Source organism: Dermacentor andersoni, chromosome 3, assembly GCF_023375885.2.
Source record: "Dermacentor andersoni chromosome 3, qqDerAnde1_hic_scaffold, whole genome shotgun sequence".
NCBI classification, from domain to species: domain Eukaryota; kingdom Metazoa; phylum Arthropoda; class Arachnida; order Ixodida; family Ixodidae; genus Dermacentor; species Dermacentor andersoni.
In genome coordinates, this window is record NC_092816.1 from 18679492 (window position 1) to 18705350 (window position 25859).

The 25859-nt window shown below is 47.7% G+C and overlaps 1 protein-coding gene across 5 annotated transcripts in view; it reads right to left on the reverse strand.

Annotated features, from left to right (window-relative positions):
* Positions 1 to 25859, reverse strand: part of ct (homeobox protein, cut) — a 205648-nt gene that overhangs the window by 113545 nt on the left and 66244 nt on the right. The window contains exon 1 of one of the 5 annotated variants that reach the window (XM_050169093.2): positions 12884 to 13149. The exons of 3 other annotated variants lie outside the window; for them this stretch is intronic. In XM_050169093.2, the coding sequence (XP_050025050.1) occupies positions 12884 to 12914 (31 nt within the window). In that variant the 5' untranslated portion in view covers positions 12915 to 13149. Of the gene's footprint in view, positions 1 to 8457; positions 8868 to 12883; positions 13150 to 25859 lie in introns of those variants that run through there. One more of the 5 variants, XM_050169092.3, reaches the window with a different exon arrangement.

Sequence of the window (25859 nt, forward strand, 5' to 3'; positions counted from 1 at the left end):
CCGGAATTAATTAAGGAAACCGGCAATCCACATCCCCAGGGAAGAAAAGAAAAACAGTTGATGCCTGAAATGCTTAAGGACACTTCGTGCGAGAAACGTACGTGACGGAAACAACTATGACGCTAGTTTCCACTCTAAGCAAAATTAGTCTGCATTCTACAGTCATAACTTTTTCATTGTCCGTGCATTAGCTCTTAATACCCGCCGCGGTTGCTTAGTGGCTATGGTGCTGGGCTGCAAAGCACGAGGTCGCGGGATCGAATCCCGGCATGGCGGCCGCATTACGATGGGGGCGAAATGTAAAAACACCCGTGTACTTAGATTTAGGTGCACGTTAAAGAACCTCACGTGGTCCAAATTTCCGGAATCTCCCACTACGGCGTGCCTGATAATCAGATCGTGGTTTCGGCACGTAAAATCTCATAATTTAATTTTTATTAGCTCTAAGGACACCTTATAATACAACTTAATGCATTACTTAATATTGTGTGACTCATATCAGCTGATTCCATTTAAAGCTGAAAGTTGGGCTAGTTGGTTCTGCGTTAAGGCGATCGTGCATTATAAAAATTTCCAGCGAAACAAACACCAAGGAAGGAAGCAAGTGGTCAGAAAGCGGTCGCCAGCGTCAGGAAATAAACCCGTCAGCGCGTTTCTGTACACTTGCTTCCTTCTTTGGCGTTTTTTTTTTTTTTCTGTCACTGGAAATTATTATAATGCACTTGAATGCTGGTTCCCGCTGCGAGTAGCGCAGGGGTTATATGACGTTGTGCTGCTTAGCTCGGTTTCGACTCCGGGCCTCGGCATCTGCATGCTGACAAGGGTCGTAATGCAAGAGCACTCGTGTACTTGGTTTTCTGTCCAGTTTAAAAAATCCCTCGATTAACAAATTACCAACTTAATCTGGAGTCTTCCTCTGCGGCGCCTCAAACAGTCCACTTTCGAGGCGTAAAACCAGGTTAACCGATTAAGCAGCTAGTTTTCGCTACTTTTATTTGGGAGAAAGTATGTGGAAGTATACGCGCAGAAGACGACTTGAATCACATTGTTCATTCCTTACTTAATTATAGCTTAAAGCCACAGACTAAAATTTCACTTCTATCCTATACAATGAATTAAAGTTTCCCTTCTTGGTGAGTCGTCAAACCTTAAATGAAGGCCAGTCCCTGGACGGGAGCGCCAAACCGGTACTGCATGTTTGCGACACCGTATACGCCTGATTCGTTATCTTAATGCCATTCAGGGAACTTGGACGGCGCATTTCTGAGAAATTGAGGTGAGCCTTTACTGTTCAAATGCGTCACACATTTATTCTGGCGCAGCCAATGACGCTATGTATCTTGCTCTCATAACAGCTCGATAAAAGTATTTTCTATGTGCACTAGTCCGCAAGAAACTCCAGATGGCCGATCGCTTTACGTGTAGACCTGAACATAAAAACGTCGCTCTCATTCGCACGTCATGCATGGACGTCACAATGGCAGGTGTATTTGCAAATAAAGAGCTGAACACAGACTGCCCCGCAGAATTTGGCGACGGAGTCTCTTTCTTTTTCATCTCGAGTCAGAGCCGCGGCATCCGAAAACCAATGCACGAGCGACGCCGCGTTGTAGCGGAGGTATAACGGTCACCACAGCCGCGTTAAAATCTACAAGCTTCACGCGTGCTGGGCGAGACGGCGCGATCGGCGCTCGCGCATACACGCTCGCATAGGCGCGCGCGCGCGCGGAGGAGTATAATACCGCGCCGGAATGATGAACAGCCGTGTATGGGAGCGTCTGGCTCTCAAGCGTTGACCCTCACCTCGATCCGGCGCTGATTTACGACCGGCGGCCCCCGCTGCCTATACCTGGCTGGCCGTGTAGCTATACTATACGAATCGCCAGCTAGAGACAGCGACGGCGGAGGGGAGGACGAGGCGGAGGAGCACAGGCAACGGAGCGCCGAGCGGAAAAATGGTTTCGCGATGCTTCCTTTACAGGGCATGTACTACACTGCCCGAAGGACGGCCAGGCACGAGCGAGAGGTGTACGTCGAGTGCGTGATTCGTGACGCGTCGAAGCTCATGTGTATCTCGACAACGCGAGGCATGCAGCGTAAGGGCAGGCCGCTGCGCACGTCACTCCGATCTGACAGGCGGCCTAACCTAACCTAACCTAACCTACCTAATATAAAACCTAGTGTGAGCCCCGCTACTCTAAATAGTTCAGTTGGGGATGTCACAGACGCAGTATGATCAGAAGAAAAATTAAAAAAAGCATGAAAGATGTAAGAACAGCCAAAATAAAAGGAAGAAAATCTATCGAAAAAGCCTGCTATTTGTTCCTGGTAGTTCGGACGCTTAATCGGCGAATTCAGCGAATTGGTTCGGACGCTTTATCGAACCAATTGCAGCCTATCACAACTTAATGTCAAGCAGGCGCCCCACTGCAGAGGCGCAGGTACTGCATTTGCAACAAAAGCAAATGTGAGTGATGAACACTTTCACTTGGAACCCACTGCTGTCAAAGGTAACATTACGTTAAAGGGCGAGCACTGTGATGCATTACGTTGTCAAAGCTGCGCTATAGCTATATACTCGCAGAAAGGTGACACAAGCTGCTGCTGAGGTTCTGGCCCACAAATATCGGCAGAGACTGAGAGACAGAAGCAGGGGGTTACCGGCTCGCTGCAAAGTCTCACATGGATCACCAGTAAAGTAAGAAGAACGTAACTTTCAACACTTCCACAACAGGTGCTCCATGTTTCGTAATGGGGCGCGGCCCAACGCAGTTGAGGTCAAGACCTTGGAGATAGACGCATGTGTCGTTGCCACCTAAATTTTCTCGCAGCAGGCTCGGCAGCCAAGGGTGATAAAATCAGCCATACAAAGAGGATAGAGAAACGGTGCCGGGACACGAAAGAGGCATATGCCGAGGACAGAAGACAAGTGCAGTCAATACGTTTTCACCGCAAGCCCTGCAGGGAACGCAGATGAACGCATTCTGTACAGCCGGGAACCAAAGTGAGTGGAGCATGTCACCAGCACCACATATAAATTTCTTCTGATACTGACACGCAACGTGAAATTGTCTCAATACATTGCGTTGGTCGAAGAGACGCACGTAAGCTGTGCCACTTGATTTCAACCTGCACGCCTATAGGCTGCGAAGAAAGAGAGAAAAAAAAAACTTTCGCGACAACCGTGGTCCTTTGACTTTTGCTCGCGACTGTACATAAACGTAGGCGGATTAAAGTCCGACCTCGAGCATATTGCAATTATGTATAGATTAATGAGCTGGAGTGGAGAGTAGTTGCTTGTTTCTTTTTTTCGTTCAAAGTGTTTTGATGAACTTCCCGAGCTCATTAATAACTATAATACACAGAACATAATAGACAAGATAGAGTAACTTCCATACAGAAGCACTGAAATGTGGGCGAGTTGGCACCTGCTGACATCGAAAGGAGCCGGACACAAAACGCTTGACCATACTGCGTCTGCTACTTTGTCGGTGTCCTTTCGAGCTTCCCAGTTTCTGCACCTACACACACTCAAAAAAAAAAAAAAACGTTTACACTCTTTGCGGTGCATACTTTTTACACAACAAAAATCGTCATCTACCTTGCTTGCGTTTCCGTTCTTGAACACAGCGCTACTTTCTTGTCGGCAATGCTATGTCATGCTGATAACGCGCATGCCGTTCGTTACTAGGAAGTACCGGGCTCGCAGCTTTAAAGAAAGGAAATGCGGACAAGAATGGTGACGATTATTGTTGTGTGGCAAGATATGACTCAAATGGTGTAATTTTGTTTAAGAGTGTAGGTATACTGTTGATCATTTTAAAGTTTTACGGAATCTTTAAACATCGCGTGTGGCAGGTATCATAATTCTTGTCCTTGAGCTGTATTATTCAAAGAGGCGGACATTACTAGCATGAGAAATGAAAACGCATAATCAACACATTAACGAAAATTCACTAATTATCTGCTCAGTTAATTACTTTACAGCACACATTGCAGTTTACGAATTGTAGCCGATGAGCTTGCAAGGCGCATCCATTTGAAGCAAACTTCCAGGATTACTTACACCAGTTTCGAGATATTATTTCCCAAAGTGTGGGACGAAATAAATGGTGTTACGATCGGCCAGCAGGGGTAGTGACCTCCTGGCCTCTCTTGCACCAGTGCGACGAATCGCTTCGTGAAGCTAACAAAACAATGCGTCACTCCCGGACAGACATGCGGCGACAGCAAGGCGAGACACGTTTGACAGACCGAGTATCCTTGCTTGGTTCACTGTCGCCTTCATAGACCAAAGGGAGCAAGAAAACTCCTGGAAAAGGGTGTTCTAAGACGTTCCCTCACGGATTCCGGTAACCGCAACGGTCGTCTGACAGATGCTCCACCTAATTGCTGGGTCATCCCAGGAACCAAGGCGCACCAGCTTGAGTCAAGCGTGACAATCACTGTGTACGAAGCTCCCGTCCTTTCTGTGTGTTCAGTGAACAAAGGTGCCGGAGTGATTGTGTGAACCCTCGCCCTCAACGCCGGTTCTTCAACGACTTTATACGCTCCTATGGGACGAAGGGGGGCGGCTGTTTTCCCTGGCCTAGGGATCTAGGGAGGACAGAGGGGATTTAAGCGGACTTTTTCGGCTCATCGGCTTGCTTCACTTCAGTCATGCTAGACTGATGAGATGTAACGTTCTCCACTCTTCAAGTAGATATTGTAAATAAACCCAGTACTCCTCGTTCTCCATGAGAACAAGTTCCTCCCTTCAACAACGGACTTAGCGTGGATGAGTCGGACGACGTCATGGACCAGCTACCCCTTTTGACATGCCCGACCCCAATTCGCACAATGGGCGTTCCAGTTACTTTTGTGCTTCAGTGCATAAAAGAGCACTTAAAAAGGAAATCGTAAATGGAACAACAATGCATTCTTAAGGCGAGTTTGATGGCGGATATCTCGAAACTGGTGTCACTCTGGAAATTCATTCCAAGTGGATACGCATTGCAAACTCACCGGCTACGTTTCGTAAATTGCCATGTGTGGCGTAAAGTAAGTAATTAAGAAGTATATTAGTGAATGTTTGTTAATTACTTGAATATGTGTTTTAATTTCTCGTGCGAACAATGTCCGCCTCTCTGTACAATACAGCTCGAGGACAAGAATTATGTTACCTGCAACAGGCCTTTTTTTTTAATTCCTTAAAACTTAACAATCATCAGCCCGTATACATAGATAGCATTCAGCGGCTCCGCAGGAGGTCGCGGGCTCGATTCTCGACACCTGCGGCTACGTTAGGACGAAAACAGACTGCGCAAATGCCTGTGTTCCTATAATAAGGAGGGCGTGAAAAAAAAAAAAATTCTACAGGGCGCGGACTTTTTAATCGAAGACTGACACACCTTGCAGATAAGGCTGCACAGACAAGAGTAAACGTGGTCGATCAATACGTACCATCTATCCCTCGAAGCCCGCGTTCCAAAATCTACTGTGAGTAGATGTATGGTATGTAGTTATGCGGAAACCAGATGCAGGCTTTGTTGATCATTGCGCAGCGTATGCTGTCATAGTGCTCGCAAAACTTTTCGTAATGAAAGTTAGGTTTGCCATTTCCTGACAAACGCTGATAAGACGTAGTGAAACCTAGTGATAACCTACATGCCAAAGTGCTTAATGAAAGACTGAAGCTGAAAACTTAGTTCACAGAAAAAAAAGAAAACATAACACAAGAATACGAAATTTCCCGAATGATGTCACCAGCTAGACGCTTTCTCCGGTTCACCGCAAACATAGGCAGCCGTGCTTTAGCGTTACAAGAGGCAGCTTTTCGATGATGCTCATAGTGACTTGATCACTTGGCGAACGCTGAAGTTCGCACTATCGAGGCGAAGGTGACAACAAAGCACCTCTATACGGATTTCAAAGTACGGTCTGGTAAAGCGAGATGTGCTTTCACCGCATTTCACAGGCGCCAGACGTCTCAAGTGACACTTTATTTTTTGCCTACGCGTACTTGTTTACTTTTGGTGTAGAAAAAAAAATATATATCGGGGAAGTGAAAAGCATGATGGCGTCGTCTCATGCTTTTTGTGGAAGTTGCGAAAAGCGAGCCTTCTGCAACGTTTGTTTCTGACTTGACAACGCAGTGATGACGCACCGGTATTTACATACTATGCGTGGAACGAAAAACGATGATGCAGGCTAGCCATGCATCCATTCGACGCGTTGCGATAAGGTTCAGGCATATGTATACATGGACTGATGTTGACGTCGACAGGTGCATTCGAAAACAGTGCGTTTGATAACGCAAGAATCTGCATACTGATGTTCACGTTGGCAGGTTCATTCGAAAACGGTCTGCATTAGCTCGGTTCAGATCGAGGGTGCGCGCATCGCTTTGCTTTAACGTTTAAAACGATATCAGCAATTGATACCAGATAAGTGAAGGACAGATAACTAACTGCGCACTGATTTCACGGACGACTTGATCCCGCCATACTGTTCAACCATTGATCTCATAATAAATCGCAAAAGCAGCAAGAGACAGCCGTCAATGGTTAATATAACAAAGCGGCGCGACACGTACAAGAAAAAGAGACACTTCCAATTGCTGAATCGATGAAGCAAACATTTTGGACAGCTCAGTGGACGCGAAGGTGGATTTATGGGTAAGGTTATATTATTTTTGCTATCCTTTTTGCTATAGGCACCAAGTTACACCGCGATAGTTACACAGTCCTCGACAACCTCGTGTTATGTGTGGGTTGTAATGTTTACAACACAAAAGTGTACATCTTCACTCAACCGTGCTGTATAGAGAACGCAGGGTGAAGATCGAGCTCGCTTAATGCCAGCCCGCAATTATTCTTACATAAGCACAGCGGCTACACAGTCACCCCGAACTGCATGCGACCTCTTTATCCCCTCCCTTCTTGTATTTCTTTTTTTTACATTGTGAGCAAAAGCTGGTATCACGTTCCACACCATATACGACCACCATGCAGGTGAACTCGACGGAATTACCGTGCTACTGAATTTCCGGCGAGAAGGTTGCTTCCGACTGAGAAACGAAGAGGCCCCAAAACAAAGACGAATCAACGATGGGGAACACGACGGGACAGCACCGAGCTATAACGACTCACTTATATAGCTTAGTAAATACATTGCTTGTACTGTAAACCGAATTACACCCTTAAGGGTGTTTTCTGTCTATAACTCACACCATATACTCACGGGTGTAAGGGTGTAAAGGACCTTTAAGGACCTTTAAGGATGCAAACTGATTTCCAATGTAGTAACCACTCACTTAGTAGAATTTCATGCAACATAACACCATTTACATGCACTATGTTTCAACTCCTGCTTAAGTTTGACACAGCTTGGTTCAGTTTAAAGCACTTTACGAAATTGTATCGCTAAACAATGACTGAATGTTGTTCTTGAAGAATAAATGTACCGGTCATGGCTACATAATCGAGGTGTTGGTCGCTGGTATAACGTTCTCAGTAACACGGTAGCGAATAATCGCAACATGAGCATTACAGGTTATGTCAGCAGATTCACGAGGCGTACGCGGCTATACGCCGAAGCCTGAGAAAATACACTCCAGGTGCATCATTCAGTCTTCACGACTATGCCTGCACCGCGTATCATTCGGCACTTACTCCACCTATTCGTAAACCTGTTAGTGTTTTTTTGTGAGCGGATCTACAATGCAGACACGCGGATATGCGTTTCCACGCCCTACAACAGCCCGTGCGCGCGGTTATTTACGACCGCTCGACTTATGCCAAGGCCTCGATGCGCGTGCATGTGTGTTCCCTGGAAAAACAGCCGTTTGTGGCGTGCCCTTGGATAGCAATTCACTGCATCTACTACACTCGACACCAAGAAGCATGAATTACAACGCGGTCGCTGCAGGTAAATCTCCGCGAAACGCTCGGTATACACGTTTGCGTTCGTGTGGAGCTGTGCGCTGTACTTCCCGTAGACGTGGGATGATTTGTCCGTAATGCCAGCGCACGTTCTTGGTGATAGGTTCGTCGCTTCAGTTTATGAGATTATAGAAAAGTAGGGAAACCGCAAAGCAGAAAGGGAGAACATTAAAGAAAAGGGCGTAACACACTGGGAAGAGTATCTTGCCATTATAAACATTGACGCTTCAGATATACTGAAATGAAGAGCGAAATGAATGGATATAAGTACATTACACACTTCAAAATCACGATAGGAACGAGTTTGAAGGAGATGGAAATACTGTTACCATATGCTTCTTGATAACGTAGTGCATTAAAAAGTGAGCTCGGAAACAACTAACGTTCATCGAAGAGAACGGTTACCTTGTGATCTCTTAAACCGGTTCCTTTTACCAGCACGTGGTATTTGCAAACAGACAAACACAATAAGAATTAAAAAATTGGCGGAGAAGGGGGAGTACAAAAATATAGTGCGCCTGTCCCATCGCCTTACCAGACAAGCTTTCATCCGCGGCAGCGCAGTCACCTGATGCCATCACCAGCAGCGAAAGTCACTTATGGACAGTGATGGGCAAGGTCAGACGATGTGTATCGAGCGCCGCGATCGCCCACAAGCTGAGCGTTGATGATTGCGAGCCATAGGACGCCAATGATTCCGTAGACGGTGCTAGCGGGCATCGCGTCCACCGAGAGGCGCAGAAGATGCCGGTGCGCCTCGCGGCGGGTGCCGAGATGAAGAGGCGATTCGGCGGCGTCCGAGCAGCGGGCGATCGAAGGCGTCGGTCGAATCGCGTCGAGCGGATGCCGAACGTCGAGCGGACAGCGCGGCGGCTGCGCCGACGCAGCTGTAATCCGACACGCGCGCGCGCTCCTCGTCTCTCCTTGGCCACGCCCCTCTCCTGCAGCCTGCACGACGCACGTTACTGGCCCCCCCCCCCGCCCCTCTTTCCTCGGTGGAACCGCTCCCCCTCAGTAAGCGAAGTTTAGAAGAGGGAAGGAGAAGGTGCTCGCCCTGCATCCCTTCAGTACCGTTCTCATTGAGGAGAGATGCCACTTTTTTAAACGATCCGGTTATATATTGGTTTGATCTCATCGTTCGAAAAGCAGGCGTATGATGGAAGAGGAGAGACCGCGGACATCACAACACTCTCGACTGTCGGCGGTCACCTGAACTGTCCCATTCTGACAACAAAAGAAACGCTAGAGCGAAAACAGCGCCAACTTACGCGACTATGCAGAGAGACGGACAGAACGCTGCCGTTATCGTTCCGAGCACCATGTACAAACTATAGCCCAACGGTAATCTCCCTTGAAGAGGACAGGGCATTCAAATGGCAATATCGATTTCTGTCCCACAATAAAGGTACACGTGGACGAGACAGGACAAAAATTAATTAATTGACGCCAACAATGAGGGGATTCCACAAATGCACTGGATAGGGAAGTAGCGATAAAAGCCGAATATAGAATACATCGGTATCTGATTTGAAACAGTTTAACAACGGAACTAGTGATCACCTTATGATCACGCATCTAGCTGCGGACACAGGACACCACGTAAATAGGTAACCCGTGTTCTTGAGTAATGTCTAATTGCTGCAGAGGCATCGCCTTCCGCACGACGAGGAATATACAGCGTGTGGGGTATTCGGATGCCTCGAAAACGGCTCAGCAGCCAACGCTTGCGTTGTTGCACTGTGGAAATGACAGGCGTGCTCGGTGCTGATGGGAGTTAGGCCCTATAGGTATAAGAATATATAAATACTTTTCAGCACTCCCACTTTCCGAAAGCTTTAGCTGTCGGTGGTGCATAAAAGGAGTAACTATACAGAAGAGGGACCGATAAAATAGTAATGTTCTCAGCCTGAACAACACAGCCACCGCGCCATTTGTTAGGCGCCGACGACGGGCCAGCCGAGTTTCAGGCTCAGTGCCGCACGATGCTGATATACGTTTATAAACATAGGTACACAGATCGATATCCCACAAGGCAACATTAGCAAATAAGATGCAACGAAACGAAAGTGTTTCCGAACTGAGGTTTTTCTCTCTCTCTTTCTAGTTTTCGTGAGAATGGGCTAGTTCGTCCCCGAGCGGCACCACTCTATGTAGAAACAATGCGCCATGGCTGTGACGCGAAATATCGCGGTAAATAATCTCGCTCCCCGCGTTGAAGCCGATGTCGGGAATAACATGTCAGGGCGAGCGTGATCCTCCCCGACGTTGAAGAAGTCGTTTACGTGATGCGAGTGAATCCTTCTATGCGTACATTCTGAAAGAGCGAACTAAACAGATGAAAACATCAAAACTTGTGGATGGATAAACGATGATGACAGGTGCGAAAACAAAACCGTGGCGCCGCTCGCGCTCCTCTAAGCAATCGCGAATAAATGCTGGCGCCGCAGTCTTGGCGAAATAACTGCCAGTATTTACGCACGGTAGACGCGTTATAGGCGAATCTATTTTACATCAAGGAGACGGCATTTCCTTACGTCTCTGCGTGACTCATCTGCAGAGCGTGCAGTTTCCAAACAACCTTTCTGAGAATAAAGGCAAGCAGTCGCGCAGATTCTGGATACGCATACGCCTTTGTTGCCGAAAGTTCACTGACACCGCCTCCGCTAGCCCAGTGTGAACGCGCTAAACGCCTTCGACGACGTTAACTATGAGCATGAACCAGAGCTAACGAAGATATTACAGCGAAGGAAGTGAATATCATTAGCCGACGTTCGTTCCCGCAATATATTATTTTAGCATTAAACTATTGATTTAGCGCAGCCTACAGACATATACATATATATACCTAACTACTGATTATTGCTCTTTTCTAAACACAGACGGCGGTGTCTTATGGCAGAAGTTGCTTATAACTGTCAGGCCATCACTCCACATACTGTCTCACGACGGATTATAGCCTCGTATATAATATGATATAATCCACAGGCTTCCTGTGAAGTAAACACAGCCCAATGAAATTATTTTACAGTCTGCAAACTCTATATATATGGTTGTCTGTAGACCTTATATAGACTGGTCGAAAAAAAATTTGTAAGCATAAATAGCCGGAACCGCGAAGCCATTCGTCACAGAAGCTGTTTATCATTGGTCAGCACTCGCGAACTAGTTCCTTTGTGTATCCCCGCCTTGAGTCACAAAACTTCTGTTACGCGACAACTATTCGATGCAGTTAACAGTGTGGAAAGATGGAACGGATTACCGAAAGAAATATCAGATATTATCAGTCACGAGTCCAGGATACATCAGCCTGTGAATTGGCAACAGTAGCCGCTATTAATACTTATTTTATTTTTACAAGTTTCAGTGAAATCACGTTTCAGCGAAATTACTCAATCTGTACAATGAGAATTCTCATTATAGGTACAGTTTCTCCTCAATAAATAAATATGAATAAAGCCATAACTGCACATTGCGAAAATCAGCCTCCCAATGACCAATGATGTTAACCTACTTTCTTAAAAAGTAGAAACGCAAACGCATGGTAATAGCTTCTTCCAAAACTGCAGGCACGCAGGTCATGAGGCACCGACCGCAGCTACTGCAAGATGCTCGAATGAAAGTGCACCGAGCAATGGGCGCACGCTATTATGAAGAAGCATCCGACTTCTGTCCGGATATAACAAAATTATTGCGTTACCGAGGGCTGCTTTAACACGCAGCCGTCGCGCTGACGCATATGCCTGGCTTCGCGCTGGCCGCTGAAGAATATACCAACCGTGACAACAGCAAGGCCGAAGCAACTCCACTGTTCCTTCTAGATGGGTCAGCACGAGTTGAGTTCAGACGTCAGGCGAATGCCACCCTTCACTTAATGCGCCAAGTAAATACGAGAAAAAAAAGCCAGAAATGAATTCGCAACAAGAATTAATCGAGACGCTGCGCTGCCGTGAACCGCGCATGTGCGCGCACGTATACGTAGATCCGTAGACATCGCGGCTTTTACAAACGTGGGCGTGCACGATTATTGAAAAGAAAGCTCCAATTGAAATTGGAAAGGGTGCGCAGACGGTAACAGCTTAAGAATGACCCGTGGGAACCAACGAAGACTTTCGATGTTCGCACTGTGTGTGAACATTCAAGAAATCTTAACCACGGGTTCATAAGTTTCCTAACAGTTCATATGTTGCCGGTGGCAGAAACTCATTAAAAAATCGCACTGTCGAACGAATGCTGCTCTTTCTGTGCAACTCAGGCTCCCGATGAGAAAAGCTTCGAGCCTCGGGTTCGCACCAGCGCAAGTCCAACGGAGTGTAACCGGACAAGTCGAAACTCACTGGTGTACAAGTTTCGAAATCACATGCGTTCAAGAGAGCGTGATGCGAATTGCGCGGCTTGGTCTCACGAATGACATCTTGTCTTCAGAAAAGCCTTAGTTAAAAAAACAAACAAATAAAGTGGAAGACATGCGGCGCATAGGGACAATATCTACCGGTTCGGCTTTGCATAATTAAGGACGGAATGTGAGACATCAGGCCAACGTAGTCCTCGTCTTCTACGGGCTTCGAGCGGAGTATAAGTAACACGTGAGAAAAACAAATACTTTACAGGCGAAAGAAACGTAACAACTTTATACGTACTCTGAATATCAGCCTTGGGGTAATGTGCGGGAGCCTGCTCGACTCTGAAACTTAGTGCTGCAGCGCCAAGGGTCTCTGTGCGATGTTATGAAAAGCGGCAGCCTAAAGCAAAAACCATCACACGGAGAAAGAAATCTCGATGCGAATAAGGACGCGATCTGAATGACCAGGGGAATTCCGAAAAACAACGCGGACGCCGTCTGTACTCGAAAGCGTGCGCTTGCCGAAGTCGCAGCGCGCCGGACGACGATCCTGCGCACCGTGCTGACCGTGACAGGCAGTATGCGTGCTCTGGGAGGAGGGAGTCAGTAACACAGAACGCACCTTTCTGCGAACAGGGCATCTCCAGCCGCATGTCGACGACTCCGCTGTAACAGTCCGCCGCCGCCGTCGCCGACACGGGCGCAACGCCGCCGATCAGCGCCGATCAAGCGCACTCCGCTGCGAGCACTCGACGCCGACGACCACATACAAGCCAAACGCGCGACTGGCATGCGATCGCCCGAAGCCCGTCTACCGCTGCTCGCTCGCTTCTCTCCCCCACTTCACCGCATTGGTTTTCAAGACGGCCGACAGATGGCGTCGCGCTCCCGCGCGGCTTCATCGTGGCTTCGCGTGCGTCGGTCCATCGCCGCCCATCCCGATGAAGAGAGAGAAGGGGTCCGCTCTCCGACAAACAAGTTTCTCCATCGGTATCGAGAAAAGATCCGGCCGCCCGACGGCTTCCTTCCCTCCACCTCTGCGGCGGGATAGACACCCCCGCAATCGATCCCCCACGTGACTCGAAGGGGGACTTGCCTTCGCGTGCTTGGCTCCTCCCATCGGCCCCTTCTCGCTCTCTCGCCCTCTCTCTAAACGGGGAGCGCTCGCGCGTGCTCGGACGGTCAAGGGATGCTGCCGCCGCTGGGACAGCTCGCGGTGCTATCGAGCACGGTGCTACCGAGCACGTTACCGGAGGAAGATTGCGGCCTGGCGAGAGCAGCCGAGCCACGGTGACGATGGATTTTGCCCGAGTTGAATGCAAATGCTACCGTAATCCTTCGTGCTAGCCTTATCGCATCACGAACTCCTCTTCAGATCCATAACAAATCAGAATCCACAAATTAAATAAAGCTTTACGATATCAAAATGGAGGATTGTGAGCGGTTACTGTTTATATATTATTTGATACGGTGTTACGAGTTAAAACAGACACGCACGTGCGCGCAAATACACATATGTGCTGTGTGAAGCTCAAAGTTAGTCAAGAAACCTTCACTTTATACCAACGGCTCATATATCGCGAAAGAAGCGCTATTCTTCTCTCCAGAAATATTGATATGAATTTCATTCACAGAAACCAGTGCCAGAAGACTCCAAAACTAGTGCGCACTCTACGTGGGTGAAAGTAGCGAAAGAAAGTACACCGGCGACGAATAGCAAATGTGTAAAATTTGTTGCAAATTAGTCTCACGAGATCTATCGCTTCCGTCGAGATGCATCACTTCCCACAATCCCAAAGTCACAGGTAAAAAGTGATGAGCGTTTAAATACTTTAATACGTGTATGAAAGCTTACATTCGCTACTATAATGTTGTTCCATGTTGCTAATAATCATTTCTACATTGGCATTACATTAGCTAATGCTGTATTAACATGGATCTCTTCAAAAACCTGTAATCAAGTGTTTCTGTATACGTATGTATACCAATCCCATGTATAGTACCTCGGGCCTGTAGAATAATGCCAAACAAATAAGAAAAAATAACCGCAACTCTTCGTCTTCACCGCTGATCTGCGTTAATCTGAAAGAACCGCCATTGCACGCTTCAAAACGCCCGTTCAATGGAAAAGAAGACACAGAGAACGCGGTACACACGCACGAGTGCCCGATCCGAAAGAGGTTCGTGCATCATCTCAGCAGCCATCTTATGCAGCAGACTTTCCTGAGGTTAACTTCGGTAAAATAGGCTCGAGTATATCGCTTCAGAAGTTTCTAAAAGTAAAGCAAAGGTTCGAGCCGACCGAACTTTCGCGACACGTGTTCGTGAAACTTTCGAAGACCACGTGACGTCCGCAACCACTTTCCTATATGACATCCGAGCATGTTAGAGCGAAGCTACTCAAGTGCGGCGGCATAATAGTGTATGCATCTCGCGTGGCTTCTGTATGGGGTTGCCAACGGGGAAAGGGTTGTCGCTTAAGTGAACAACATTTGGCATTCTCAGAATCCACGAACTCGAGATAAGAAGCTCTGCAGAATTGGAACCGTTTGCCATAGGGACGAAATGACGCAGACAGTCGCGATACGAGTGCATGGCGCCAGGGTTTCCTATAGCAAATTATACCCCCGGTGGGCTGCAGGCGTCCGAGGAGAAGTACGCAGGATAACCTTAAAAGAAAACAGCCATTCCAATGGAGTGCCAAGCGAAGAACAATGGGACGAATATGGCGAAAGCGCGACCATGTGCGGCAGCAAACGCTTTTCCTTTTCTTACACTTTTTTTGCGTCGTATCTCGCCGTCGACGAGGAAACATCAGGAGGCCGTGTATAGAGCATGCACGACATGAGCCTTGGCGAAAGAAATAACGCGCCGGTCGTCGTTGCAGGATTGCAATTATATAGCCAGAGCTTTTTCGTCCCCCACTGACGTCAAAGCCATACATACGAGCACTTAAAAGGAAACGCGTATGTATATGTTCCCTAACTTCATTTGCTATTCTCAACGCGCAAAAGAGCCAGGTCGACCTAAAACTCGAATCAAGCATCGCAGCTAGCAAACCATATAAGCGGCAATTTCCTCGTGTACGTTTCTCCTTTTCCAATGACATCACGCACGCGTACGACAGCGTTGGGTGCCCATTGTTCTCGGCTAGCTTTGCCTTTTTTTTATTCTCCGTGACGTCGCAACCACGTTCATTGCCTCGTCTACTTCCTTTCGCATTATTCTCAGCCGTGTATAGCTGAGATGTTGCGTCATTGGAAAGTTTCACGCTAGACCTTCCGAGATCTCAATAAACGTGTTAAGCAAAACTGCTGAATTCAAGTACTGCTTGGGACGGTTCAGAATGCAGTTAGCCTCGATGAAAAGCTGTATTGAGGTTTCATGCACGCAGCTTAACATCGATGATAACTGCATGCTGAACTTTGTAAAGCAATGTTTGAACTCCGCCGTCTAGCCAAAATGCTTTCTATTCAACGTCAGCTGTCCTTTCAGTCGTACTTACATTTTGTGTTTCTCGTCGCTATGGTGCCTACATTAAACTGCCTATTTTAAACGCAGCAGGTTTATCTCGCCGAATTCACTTTTAGTCTTTTTTTTTCAAAAATTGCTTCAACACTATATTTCTTTATATTAGAATTTTATATTAATACCCCTTGAACAATAGGCTTTTAGTGTGTGTGTGTGTGTGTGTGTGTGTGTGTGTGTGTGTGTGTGTGTGTGTGTGTGTGTGTGTGTGTGTGTGTGCGTGCGCGTGTGCGTGCGTGTGTGTGTGTGTGTGTGTGTGTGTGTGTGTGTGTGTGTGTGTGTGTGTGTGTGTGTGTGTGTGTGTGTGTGTGTGTGTGTGTGTGTGTGTGTGTGTGTGTGTGTGTGTGTGTGTGTGTGTGTGTGTGTGTGTGTGTGTGTGTGTGTGTGTGTGTGTGTGTGTGTGTGTGTGTGTGTGTGTGTGTGTGTGGAGAGAGAGAGAGAGAGTATTTTCTGAGCGTGCTCATGCCAAGTTAGCGCACTATTACAAAGCTAAGTGCGTCCGAGCGAGTATATTGTTCCTCACGCTGCAAAAAAAAGTGCGTTAGTGACACGTAGTCGCCCTTATTTGGTGCCAGCAGGTCAACGCAGTAACGGCTTTTGCCTTCTGCTCAACTGGTACCGACAGACGCCTCGAAACATACGGAGGTGGTCGACCTTGGGCCCAAATGCTATAGCTTCCAAACTTAGCTGTGAGCACCTCTGCTCCACAGCATATATCTACGCAGCGCAGTGATGTGTGTACGGATCAGAGACCTGCGTGCAAGACGTCGCTTCTGTCCCAGGCAGCACACGTGACCAGCCCCAGAGACAGAATCGGCGGTGAACGCACCCCAATGAGATGAGCAAGGGGTGGAGAGAGGGCACGTCATTCCCAATATGATTCCACCGATCCGATCTCCTGACTCATTGATCATAACGAAAGAAGGGTTTCAGTCTGGTTCTGCCAGAGCCAGCCGAAACCAGAATTTGCGGTTCGCGACGCGCGCACGCACGTATCGCTGCACAAAGTGCACAACCCATTGCTCCCCGTCAAGGGCAGCCGATATCCCCGTTCCCAGCGAGAACCAGATCTCCAACCTCCCTGCGCACAGCCAGACCGCCATCGCACTGCACGCGTTATGTGAGCGAAAAAAGTAAAACCGCTCCAAGAATGCGCAAGTCGAACGCCTGCGACCTGCACGCCACCAAATCGCGCCGCCGAAAGTCAGCATTCACGCGTATAGCTGGGGGGATGTACTTGCGTAGATCCCAGGGAAAACATAAAAAAAAGTCGTTCATACCGACCAAAAATTGCTCTCTCCGACCCTATTGCCACCGCTGAATCGATAGTCGAATTCCCAGACGGGAAGGTTATTCTATTTTTTCCCTCTTTTCCCTAAATTCCGCACTTCACGTATGGGTAAACGGCGGGTGCCTGCCACTTGCAGCCACAATATTTCACCCTTTCTACCTCTTTATTACGCCGTCCGCGTGCGTCCTTCAAAAAACAAAATGAATAAAGAAATGAAAAGAGAAAAAAATAAATAATATAAAGGAGTGCCCATGTCTGTGCGACCAGCCCTCCTGGCTCTGCGCAGATAGGGTAATATTCTCCACTTTCCAATAAGGTTTACATACACACATACACCGGCTCTACACTCTGGCATATATGCCGTTCATCTCGATATGCCTTCCGCGCGCAGGTTCTTCATACACATCCTCCCGATTCTTTTTTTTCTTCGATTTACAACTGCATGCCACATACACTTGTCGTCCCTGCTTCATTCAGCAATTTTTTTATCTTTCTCATCGCTTTAGCTCACCCTTCTGCAAGAAAAAAAATAAAGGCGTATAGTGGGCAAAGGGGTGCCTGTCTTCAAATGGGGGAAACGAGAGGCCGCATTGCGCTTCGGGGAAAATACGGGAAAACGGGGCTCGTCCCGATTAAGATCGCGGACCCATTCGTCTCCCTTCGGGTCCCTCGCCCAGAATGGGGACGCGGCTCGGGAAGCCACGCAGAAAGGGGCCAAAACCACGCGGTTGTTTGTAGCCGTTTACTTGCCTCCCATGCGCGGCGCGCGCGCCACACTCACCCCTTTTCTTTGGCAGGCACAGCGAGCGCACGCACAGAAAAGAAACAAAAAACATTGGAGGAGAAGGGGGGGGGGGGCAAGGGGAAGCAGGTAGGGGGAACACCTCCCGCTTTGTGTGGCGCCCCGTTCTCATGTATAGTACGCGTTGCGTAATAGCTTCGCCCGCGCTCCCTCTCCCTTCCCGCCTCGCTTTTTTTCCCGTTTACACTGACTCGAACTGGAGTAAACCCAGAAACGCGTCCGCCGGCCTACACGACAAGGCAAAGAAGTTTGAAGGGGGGAGCGCGGGGCTTAAAAAAGGAATATGTAAAAAAAAATGGGATGCGGGTAAGTGGGTGACGAGGGAAGGCGAAGAGGCGAATGTGCTGAAGTTGGAGAGGAGGGTGCAGCTTTTCCTCTGGCACCATACCCCTGCCATACACAAAAACTTCTTGGGCTTCGTGTTTGCGTTGCGCGAACGGGGGAACTGGCAGATCCCGCTCGGAATTCATAACCTGTTGTTTGGCTACGACCCGGTGCGCGTGTGCGTGCGCGTCTGTTTCTTATGGCCTTCATAGTAGCAACACTTTTTTTCTTCTTCACTCCTTCAGCTAGAACCGCCTGGAGTTGGGATAGGGTCGCCTTTCTTCATAAGGGGATCGAATAAGGGAAGTTTACTTTCTCCTTCCTGGGTGAAGAAGAAAAAAAGCCTCCGACACCTTCCCGTATTGCGGTCTGTATGCGCGCCAACTCGGCCTCGTGTTGGTCAACCACCCCGTTTACGCGTCTTCGTCCGGTCCAAGGTGGAACAAAAAAATGCCGTGCGAGAAAAACGTCTTTTGTGTTGTGGGAAACGACGCCTCGGCTGCGCATGCATTCATCTGGGACGAAGGATACGCGCGATTTTTCGCACATTCTGGGAAAGGCTTGTTTCCCACATTCGAGGTGTTTTTGTTGGCTGCTGTCGATGACCACCACCGGCAACTGCTTGCATTCGAGAGACTCCTTTGTTCCGGGAGGTGGTCCTTATTTTTCCTTTATATTTATTTGAATGGCACGCTAGAGTTGGATGCACCGGGCTCTTATAGTACAAGCGTTCGGAAGGCAAGGAATCACAATAAAGAAAAGCAAATCGCTGCTTGCTTTGGGGAGACGCTGAATTAGGAACCGATTGACGCGTTTCAACGGTTTTTTGGGTGAGTCCCGCATTGTGCGTTAGGCCAGAGAAAGTTGCAGCCAAAGGTTTCCCAAGCAGTTCGCGGATTGTGTGATGGCGTCGGCGCTGAAAAGCACGGGCGTCATGTAAATCTCGCGCAATGTGAACGAAAACGATTGAAAAGAACAACTGCGTTTCCCGGAATGGCAACATTTACATGTAGACCCGGTGGAAGCACAACGCGGGGCATTCGTATTTCCGCAAGCTTTGTGATATGTATACGTGGTTATGTCAGCGATCCATGTGCTACACGACACATGTTCAGCGACGACTCATCCCGCATTCCTCGCGAATTGTCTTTGTGCACACGTTCAGCGATCACTGCTGTTGGCATGGAATAAATCGCAGTTGTGAGCGCTTTGCGGGGAGCCATGATGAAAGTGCTGACGACAACTGAAGCCATGGTACATGGAAAGATTTGGCACATGGTCTCGACTTCCTTAATGACAGGGGAGTCCGACATAAGACAATTACGCAAAGACAAAGTCGTTGATACAAGGTCATATATTTAGTGCAAGAACTTGCGTTTATTAATGACAAGAAAAAAAAATGAAAAAAGAACTATAACATCCTTCAGTTCGTAGATCGCGCTTAACCCTGTCTGTCCTTGGGGTTTCCGTCTCGTCCGCCCAATGCAACGCAAATATTACTTCCCTTAAAACAATAAAAAAGCGAAAAAGAAAGAAAGAATGGAAGAAAAAAAAGGAAATAACAAAACCAAAATAAATTACATCATCCCTTTTAGAAATGGTTTTAGGCGCAAAAAATAAGACACAGACAACATAATAAAAGACACGGATAGGCGCACACTCGCAACTGGGTTTTATTTTTCCCGATGCTTCACTTATATACCCTCGGCATGCGAACAGGAACATACACAGCTGAAGTCACATGAGATATAAACCACACCTAATCATATCCTATCAGCCAAGAAACTAAACTCATTCTCGTGAAGAGATAATGACGGAACGCTGATACACTGGTCACCAAACTTTCCGATATACACCGCCTCTGCTCTAGTTCCCGTGCCACCGTATCCTTACTTTTTCGTTATATGCATGTGTTTTCCAGCAAAGGTTCACACTTGCAGACTTTGCAGTGACACGGCAAATGCGAGCCAGTCCCATTGTTCATTGATAGCGCATGCTCTCGCAGGCGGTCATATATACAACGCCCAGTATGGCCGATGCATACCTTGCCGCAGTCTAAAGGAATCTTATACACGACGCTAGCGGAAATTTTTTTTCGAGATACACTTTACGTGGTTCTTCACACACTCGGCCCTTTTTACAGAAGACAGGCGCGCACAAATGCGAGAAAGTTTCCGAGGAGCCGAAAACACTACCGGTACATCGTACCTAGAAGCAACATTCTTTAACGAATGAGCAACTTTGTGTATATACAGAATGACAACAGGACGCGTTTTCCGTTTCTTTTCGCATTCTTCCGAAGCATTGTTGGGCTCACGCCGAAACTTCTTCAACAAATCTTCGCTCCCCGAAACTAACAAAGAAGCAGGAAAGCCCGCCAAGCCTGGACACCTGCAAATTAAAGCTTTCCTGAATGACGTGGGGGCAAAACCTATAGTTAGAGCCAACTGTAAGCTAGTAATGGCAATAGCTCGTTTTACTGTTTTCGAATGGGCGGAATGAAACGGCAAGAATTCTTTCTGTGCACGGGGTTGGTACATCCAACAAACATGGTTTTCATGAAGGGTGAGATGAAGGTCTAAAAAATTGCAGCTTGTCAAATGTAGGAAGCTCGTGGGTAAACTTGAGCCCTTGTTCAAGCAGTTTGAAAGTGTCTCATCTGTCCTTAACACACTCTGTCTAGGCGCCGTCCTGTTGTTTGTTCAAAACAATCAAAAATTCATCTACATACCTAAAGATCTTATCTAAAGTCGATGTAAAACAGAAAGTTTCGTGACCAGTGTATCAGCGTTCCGTCAAAATGAGTTTAGTTTGCTGGCTGATAGGATATGATTAGGTTTGGTTCCTATCTCATGTGATCTCAGCTGTGTATGTTCCTGTTCGCATGCTGAGGGTATATAAGTGAAGCATCGGGGAAAATAAAAATCAGTTGCGAGTGTGCGCCTCTCCGTGTCCTACTTCTTGCCCCTAAAACCATTTCTAAATGTCATGTACCAACTATCCCGGCAGCAGACGTACTAACGCATGAACACTGTTTTCTCTTGCTAACACATGAACACTGTTTCCTCTTGTATTCTTCTCTTTCCCCCACAGTAAATCAAGAAAAACTCAAGGTGAATCTTCCTTAGTTGGCGGTTTGCTTTTGCGGGCAGTAAAAATTACGACGCTCCGACTAGTGGTACAAATTTAAAAGTTAAAGTTAAAAGCGTGAACTATGTCTCTCAGGTTGCGTTCGGCCCTGGAGCAAAATGATACAGCTGACTGAGGGTGTAATGAGAAATTTCGTCAAAAACAAAAGGACTTAAATTTTTGCAAGCGAGTCTTTGCTGCATATCGCGTGCCTCTGAGACATTCATCGTTCCTCTAATTGCTGCTTGGGGAAGGAATGCACGCATAGTGTGGTGCCCTGTTACGTTGCTCGTCATTTGGTTGCATGTCAGGCACTGCCATTTTCTTGGGGTGCGAGTCGCATATGTGGCATAACGATTGCACATCAACGGCTCAAAAACGAATTTTTCGGCCATACCGTCCTGGCCGTTTTCCTTCGTTTTGCAAAGACACTCCTTCTGAATAGAACAAAAACGGAATTATATGGATAAAGGATTCAGTGACGTACATGTCCCTCCTCCCCATTTCTAATCACTATCCTGAGAATCCCGATCACAATCAAAAGGCCCAGCGCCAAAAATTGTCTCCGCATAGCAACTGAACCGATCAACAAGATTTAAAGAAATGCAGATATAAGAATACGGCTGGTAGAACATTGGTGCCGGTTTAATAACAAACAAACAAAGTGAGCCGGCTTTCGCGCTTTTATGTTGGGCCGCCAAACCGTCCGTCGCTTCAGTCTTCTTCACCGGCATCCTTTATTTATAACCAGACACTTTAATAGTTTCCCCTGAATCAAAACAGTAAGCAAATAGTGTCTGTCAGCGAAATACCACAATGATGCGCTCTATATATTCTGAACCTATAATGTTTCTTTTTATCTTACAATAATATTTTGCCATTACTATTTAGAAAGGAGTTAGTCACCACAGTAAGGTGGCTAAATTATTTTCTTTCATGTTTATTTCAATAAAAAGCGTAGATAACAAATACTCCAACTGAAACACCATGTCGCCTTCTTGCCCTGCGTTCATCACTGATTATTCATTCGTGAGAGGATTTCGTTCACACACTCCATAAAAGCGTGCCGTCAATTACTCGTCAAGGATGATGATAGCGGATCTGAAAGAGAATTGACCACGAAACGTGCAAGGAGGAATAAGAGCTGTTTGTTGCCGGCGTATGTACGCGCTTTTGCAGTCTCGTATACGTGTAAGTCACTGAAAGATGCTCTTTCCTGTCCTAAAGCTTTTCTCCGCCCTCCGTTGCGTCTTCGCGAAAAAAGTCGCAGTTTCGCCCGAAAGGCGAAGCATCGATTGTGATAGCAAATTAGCACACAGCTGTATGTAGTAAGGATATTTTTATCGGTCGTGTACACCTGGAAACATTCGCTTGCTAACTAACAAGCATGGTGTCAGCGCGCACAAGCAAACATCATGAACACACTCGATGGACGCAGATACTCGCTGTCAAAACGCTGGTGTGAGTAAGCGCGGCAGCTGCAGCGAGCGAAGTGACCTTCGTGCGGTCTATCGCTTCAACGCAAGAGCGGCGAGAACACAGCGCGCACAAAGGCATGAGCTGTCTGCAGACCCCTTTCAAGATACGGCGCGCGCGACCGCGCGCGGCCCTGCAAAGTACGCACTTGTTGGCGGCGTTGAAGCCGCCCCCCCCTTCCTCCTTGTCTCGCTGCCTCCCCGCTTTCCTCCATATATGGCGCGCGAGATAGAGCCGTGATCGTCAGTTGCCCTTGCGCCCGGTCGGGAAATTAGCAGTTGCTACCGGAGGTCAGCCCGCTCCCCCCTCCCTCCCTACCATCCCCCCACGGCCTTTCGAGCGACGGAAGACGGCGCGTTTGCTCGCCGCTTTCTTCGTTCGCGCACGCCAGGTTGAGCCGCGATTGTTGGCTTCCCTCGCGTGCTTTCACTACAGCACACTACGCGCGGCGACCGTGTTATCGCCCTTGCACTTTATACGGAACATCACGGTGACGGCGAAAATCCGCCTGTAGTGTCCGTATAAATGTTATCGCAATAAAATTTTATACAGGAGAGATGTGAGGCACCGTAATGTCAATGATGCAGGTGGCGACAGGTTGAGCAACCGTTTCAAGAAAGAGAGAGAGAAAGAGAGATAAAATTATAAATGAAAGGCAGGGAGGCTGTTAACCAGGACTGAGCCCGGTTGGCTACTTTACACCGGGGAACGGGAAAAAGTTGAAAGAAATATTAACAGAAGAAAAGTCCGCAGCGGATATTGCCGACGTGGTGTAGTTAACAGTTTTCTGCTCTATATCACTGACGGTCACTCGGTCCGGATCACAGACGGTCACGTGTATGCTAGACTGGTTAATGTGGTATGCTCTAGGAAATGAAGTATAGGGTGCTCTCGAATGTTCTCAAATTTTGTGCGCTCCGTCTGGAGGTTCTACTAGGAGATCTTTCAGTGAAGACGCATTCAACATTTTCTAGCTTCTCGCGGACTACCGCTGAACAGAGTGAGTTTATAACCTGGAGGCATAAGAATGTATTGGTAATCCACAATGAAAACAACTACAGTGCAGAAACAGGCAAGATACGAATATCATTGTTGCCCACGTGTCTTGCGATTGGCGGTCATGCGTTCACCAATTTGCTTTTATCTGCCTGCGTGACCGAAAATAAAATTTTAGTTGGAAGTCGCGGCGCCAATGCCTGTCCCACATTATTCGCCGCCTAGTCTGCTTCTGCGCCGCAGTCACTTCCGATGAGCCGGAGTCAAACCTGAGACGGCGAAGCTCTTCTACAGCTGTGAACCCGCTTTGGGTTGCGGTTGTGGTTCCGCGTGTATAGCGCGCAGGCGCGCCACAGGAGCACGGTCCGTGGCTCCATCAACGTCGGCACGCTGGGAACCGCCGCTCGCGCGGAGCCGTTTTCGGCGTTTCATTTATAACCGGGCCATTCATCAGTTATCGGTGTGTCAACTTCCCCACCGACGGCGGCGCCGCGCAATGTGCCACGGATGAGGAGGGGGTGAAAAAAAAAAAGAAGGGCCCGGCCGAGCGCCGACTCGGAGAGCCCGAAACCCAAACAAACGCAGAAGTGACGCGGAGAACAACACTGCGCTTCACGTCACTGCCACGACACGCTCGGATCGCCACTGTGTAGCTCAGACGGCGACTTGAGACGATGCATTTCTCGGGTTTTTAAGAGGGAAGCGATTGGCCCCAACTATTTATTAACGGGCGCAGCGTTTATATCAATAAGCGGAGCGAGATGGCAGTTGGAAGTGTAAGGCTTTGACAGAATGGGGCGAGGAGGATGGGGTGCATGGGTGCGTCGAGGGCAGAGCCGTCGTGCGCACTGCGCTGCTCACGCTCGCTTCACTTCGAAACTCTGTGAGGGCAAATGAAAAGAAGAGGCTCCAGGAGGAGAAAAATGAAAGTCGAGAAGCGCAGCGGAGACGTACAGGGCGAGAGCAGGATTTCAACCGCTGCGCCTCTTCTCCTTCTCGGCGCGTATGCGACGAGTGTGTACGGGGCCGCTCCCTCGGGCTTCGGGGGTCATAAATGCAAAAGGGAAAGATCAATCAATTACCGCCGGCTGACTGATCCGCAGATATATGACTCGACGCTCTTAAGGGCCACTCCGCGGCTCAATGGAGAGCGACGCCCGTCTTGGGAGAGGAGGAGGGCTGAGCGTTACGAGCGAGCGAGTCTGGAGGGAAACGAAAGGAACGCGGGAAATTAAAAATGCGCATTTCAACAGAGCGAGTACGCTTGTATGAACGCCGAAGAGCGAATAAGAGTGAGCAGAACGTGGAAAAAAGAAAAGATAGTAAAGAGAGAGAAAGAAAAGGCTCGAAATGCCCACGAGGGTGAGCTCGTGTTCACTGTATATAACGAGCGTGTGCATCGACCAATAACTGGATTATACGAAAGTCATGATGTTAGGCGAAAAGGCTAAGCCGTGGAGTCCTGCTTTCAATCCGAGTCAGAGTGATGAAGTCTAAATAATTAATGCACCTGTTGTGGCAAGCAACTGACGCGTTAGACATAGGTGCGTCGCTAACTCTCTGAAACTGCCGAAGAAACTTATTTGTAGACATCGACCTAGAATATGCCACATGGCTTGAGCGGAATCACTGGGAAAGCAAAACACTGTCGCATTTGAGGATTTAGCTACTTTTATGTATGGCAACTTGTGGCGAAAGCCGATTCCCCCTTCCACTTCTAAGCTTCAGTTTATTTATTTATTTATTTATTTATTTATTTATTTATTTATTTATTTATTTACTCTGTTGAACGGGCACGCAAGCCTATATATGCATTAGCATTCATGCATTTGTTGCCCATCGAAATGAGACCGCCGTGGCAGGGATCTATTTGTTCACCAATGCTGATATACCAGGCAGTACCATGGTTTCTCTCTCTCTCCCCTTTTCTCTATATATTTTCTCATGAAATATTCCTGTTACAAAGGAACATGCTAATAAGCAACTTTATTTAGCCTATGCTAAGATGTAGTTATATATAGATTTTTTTTTAAACGTCGAGGTTTCTTATAT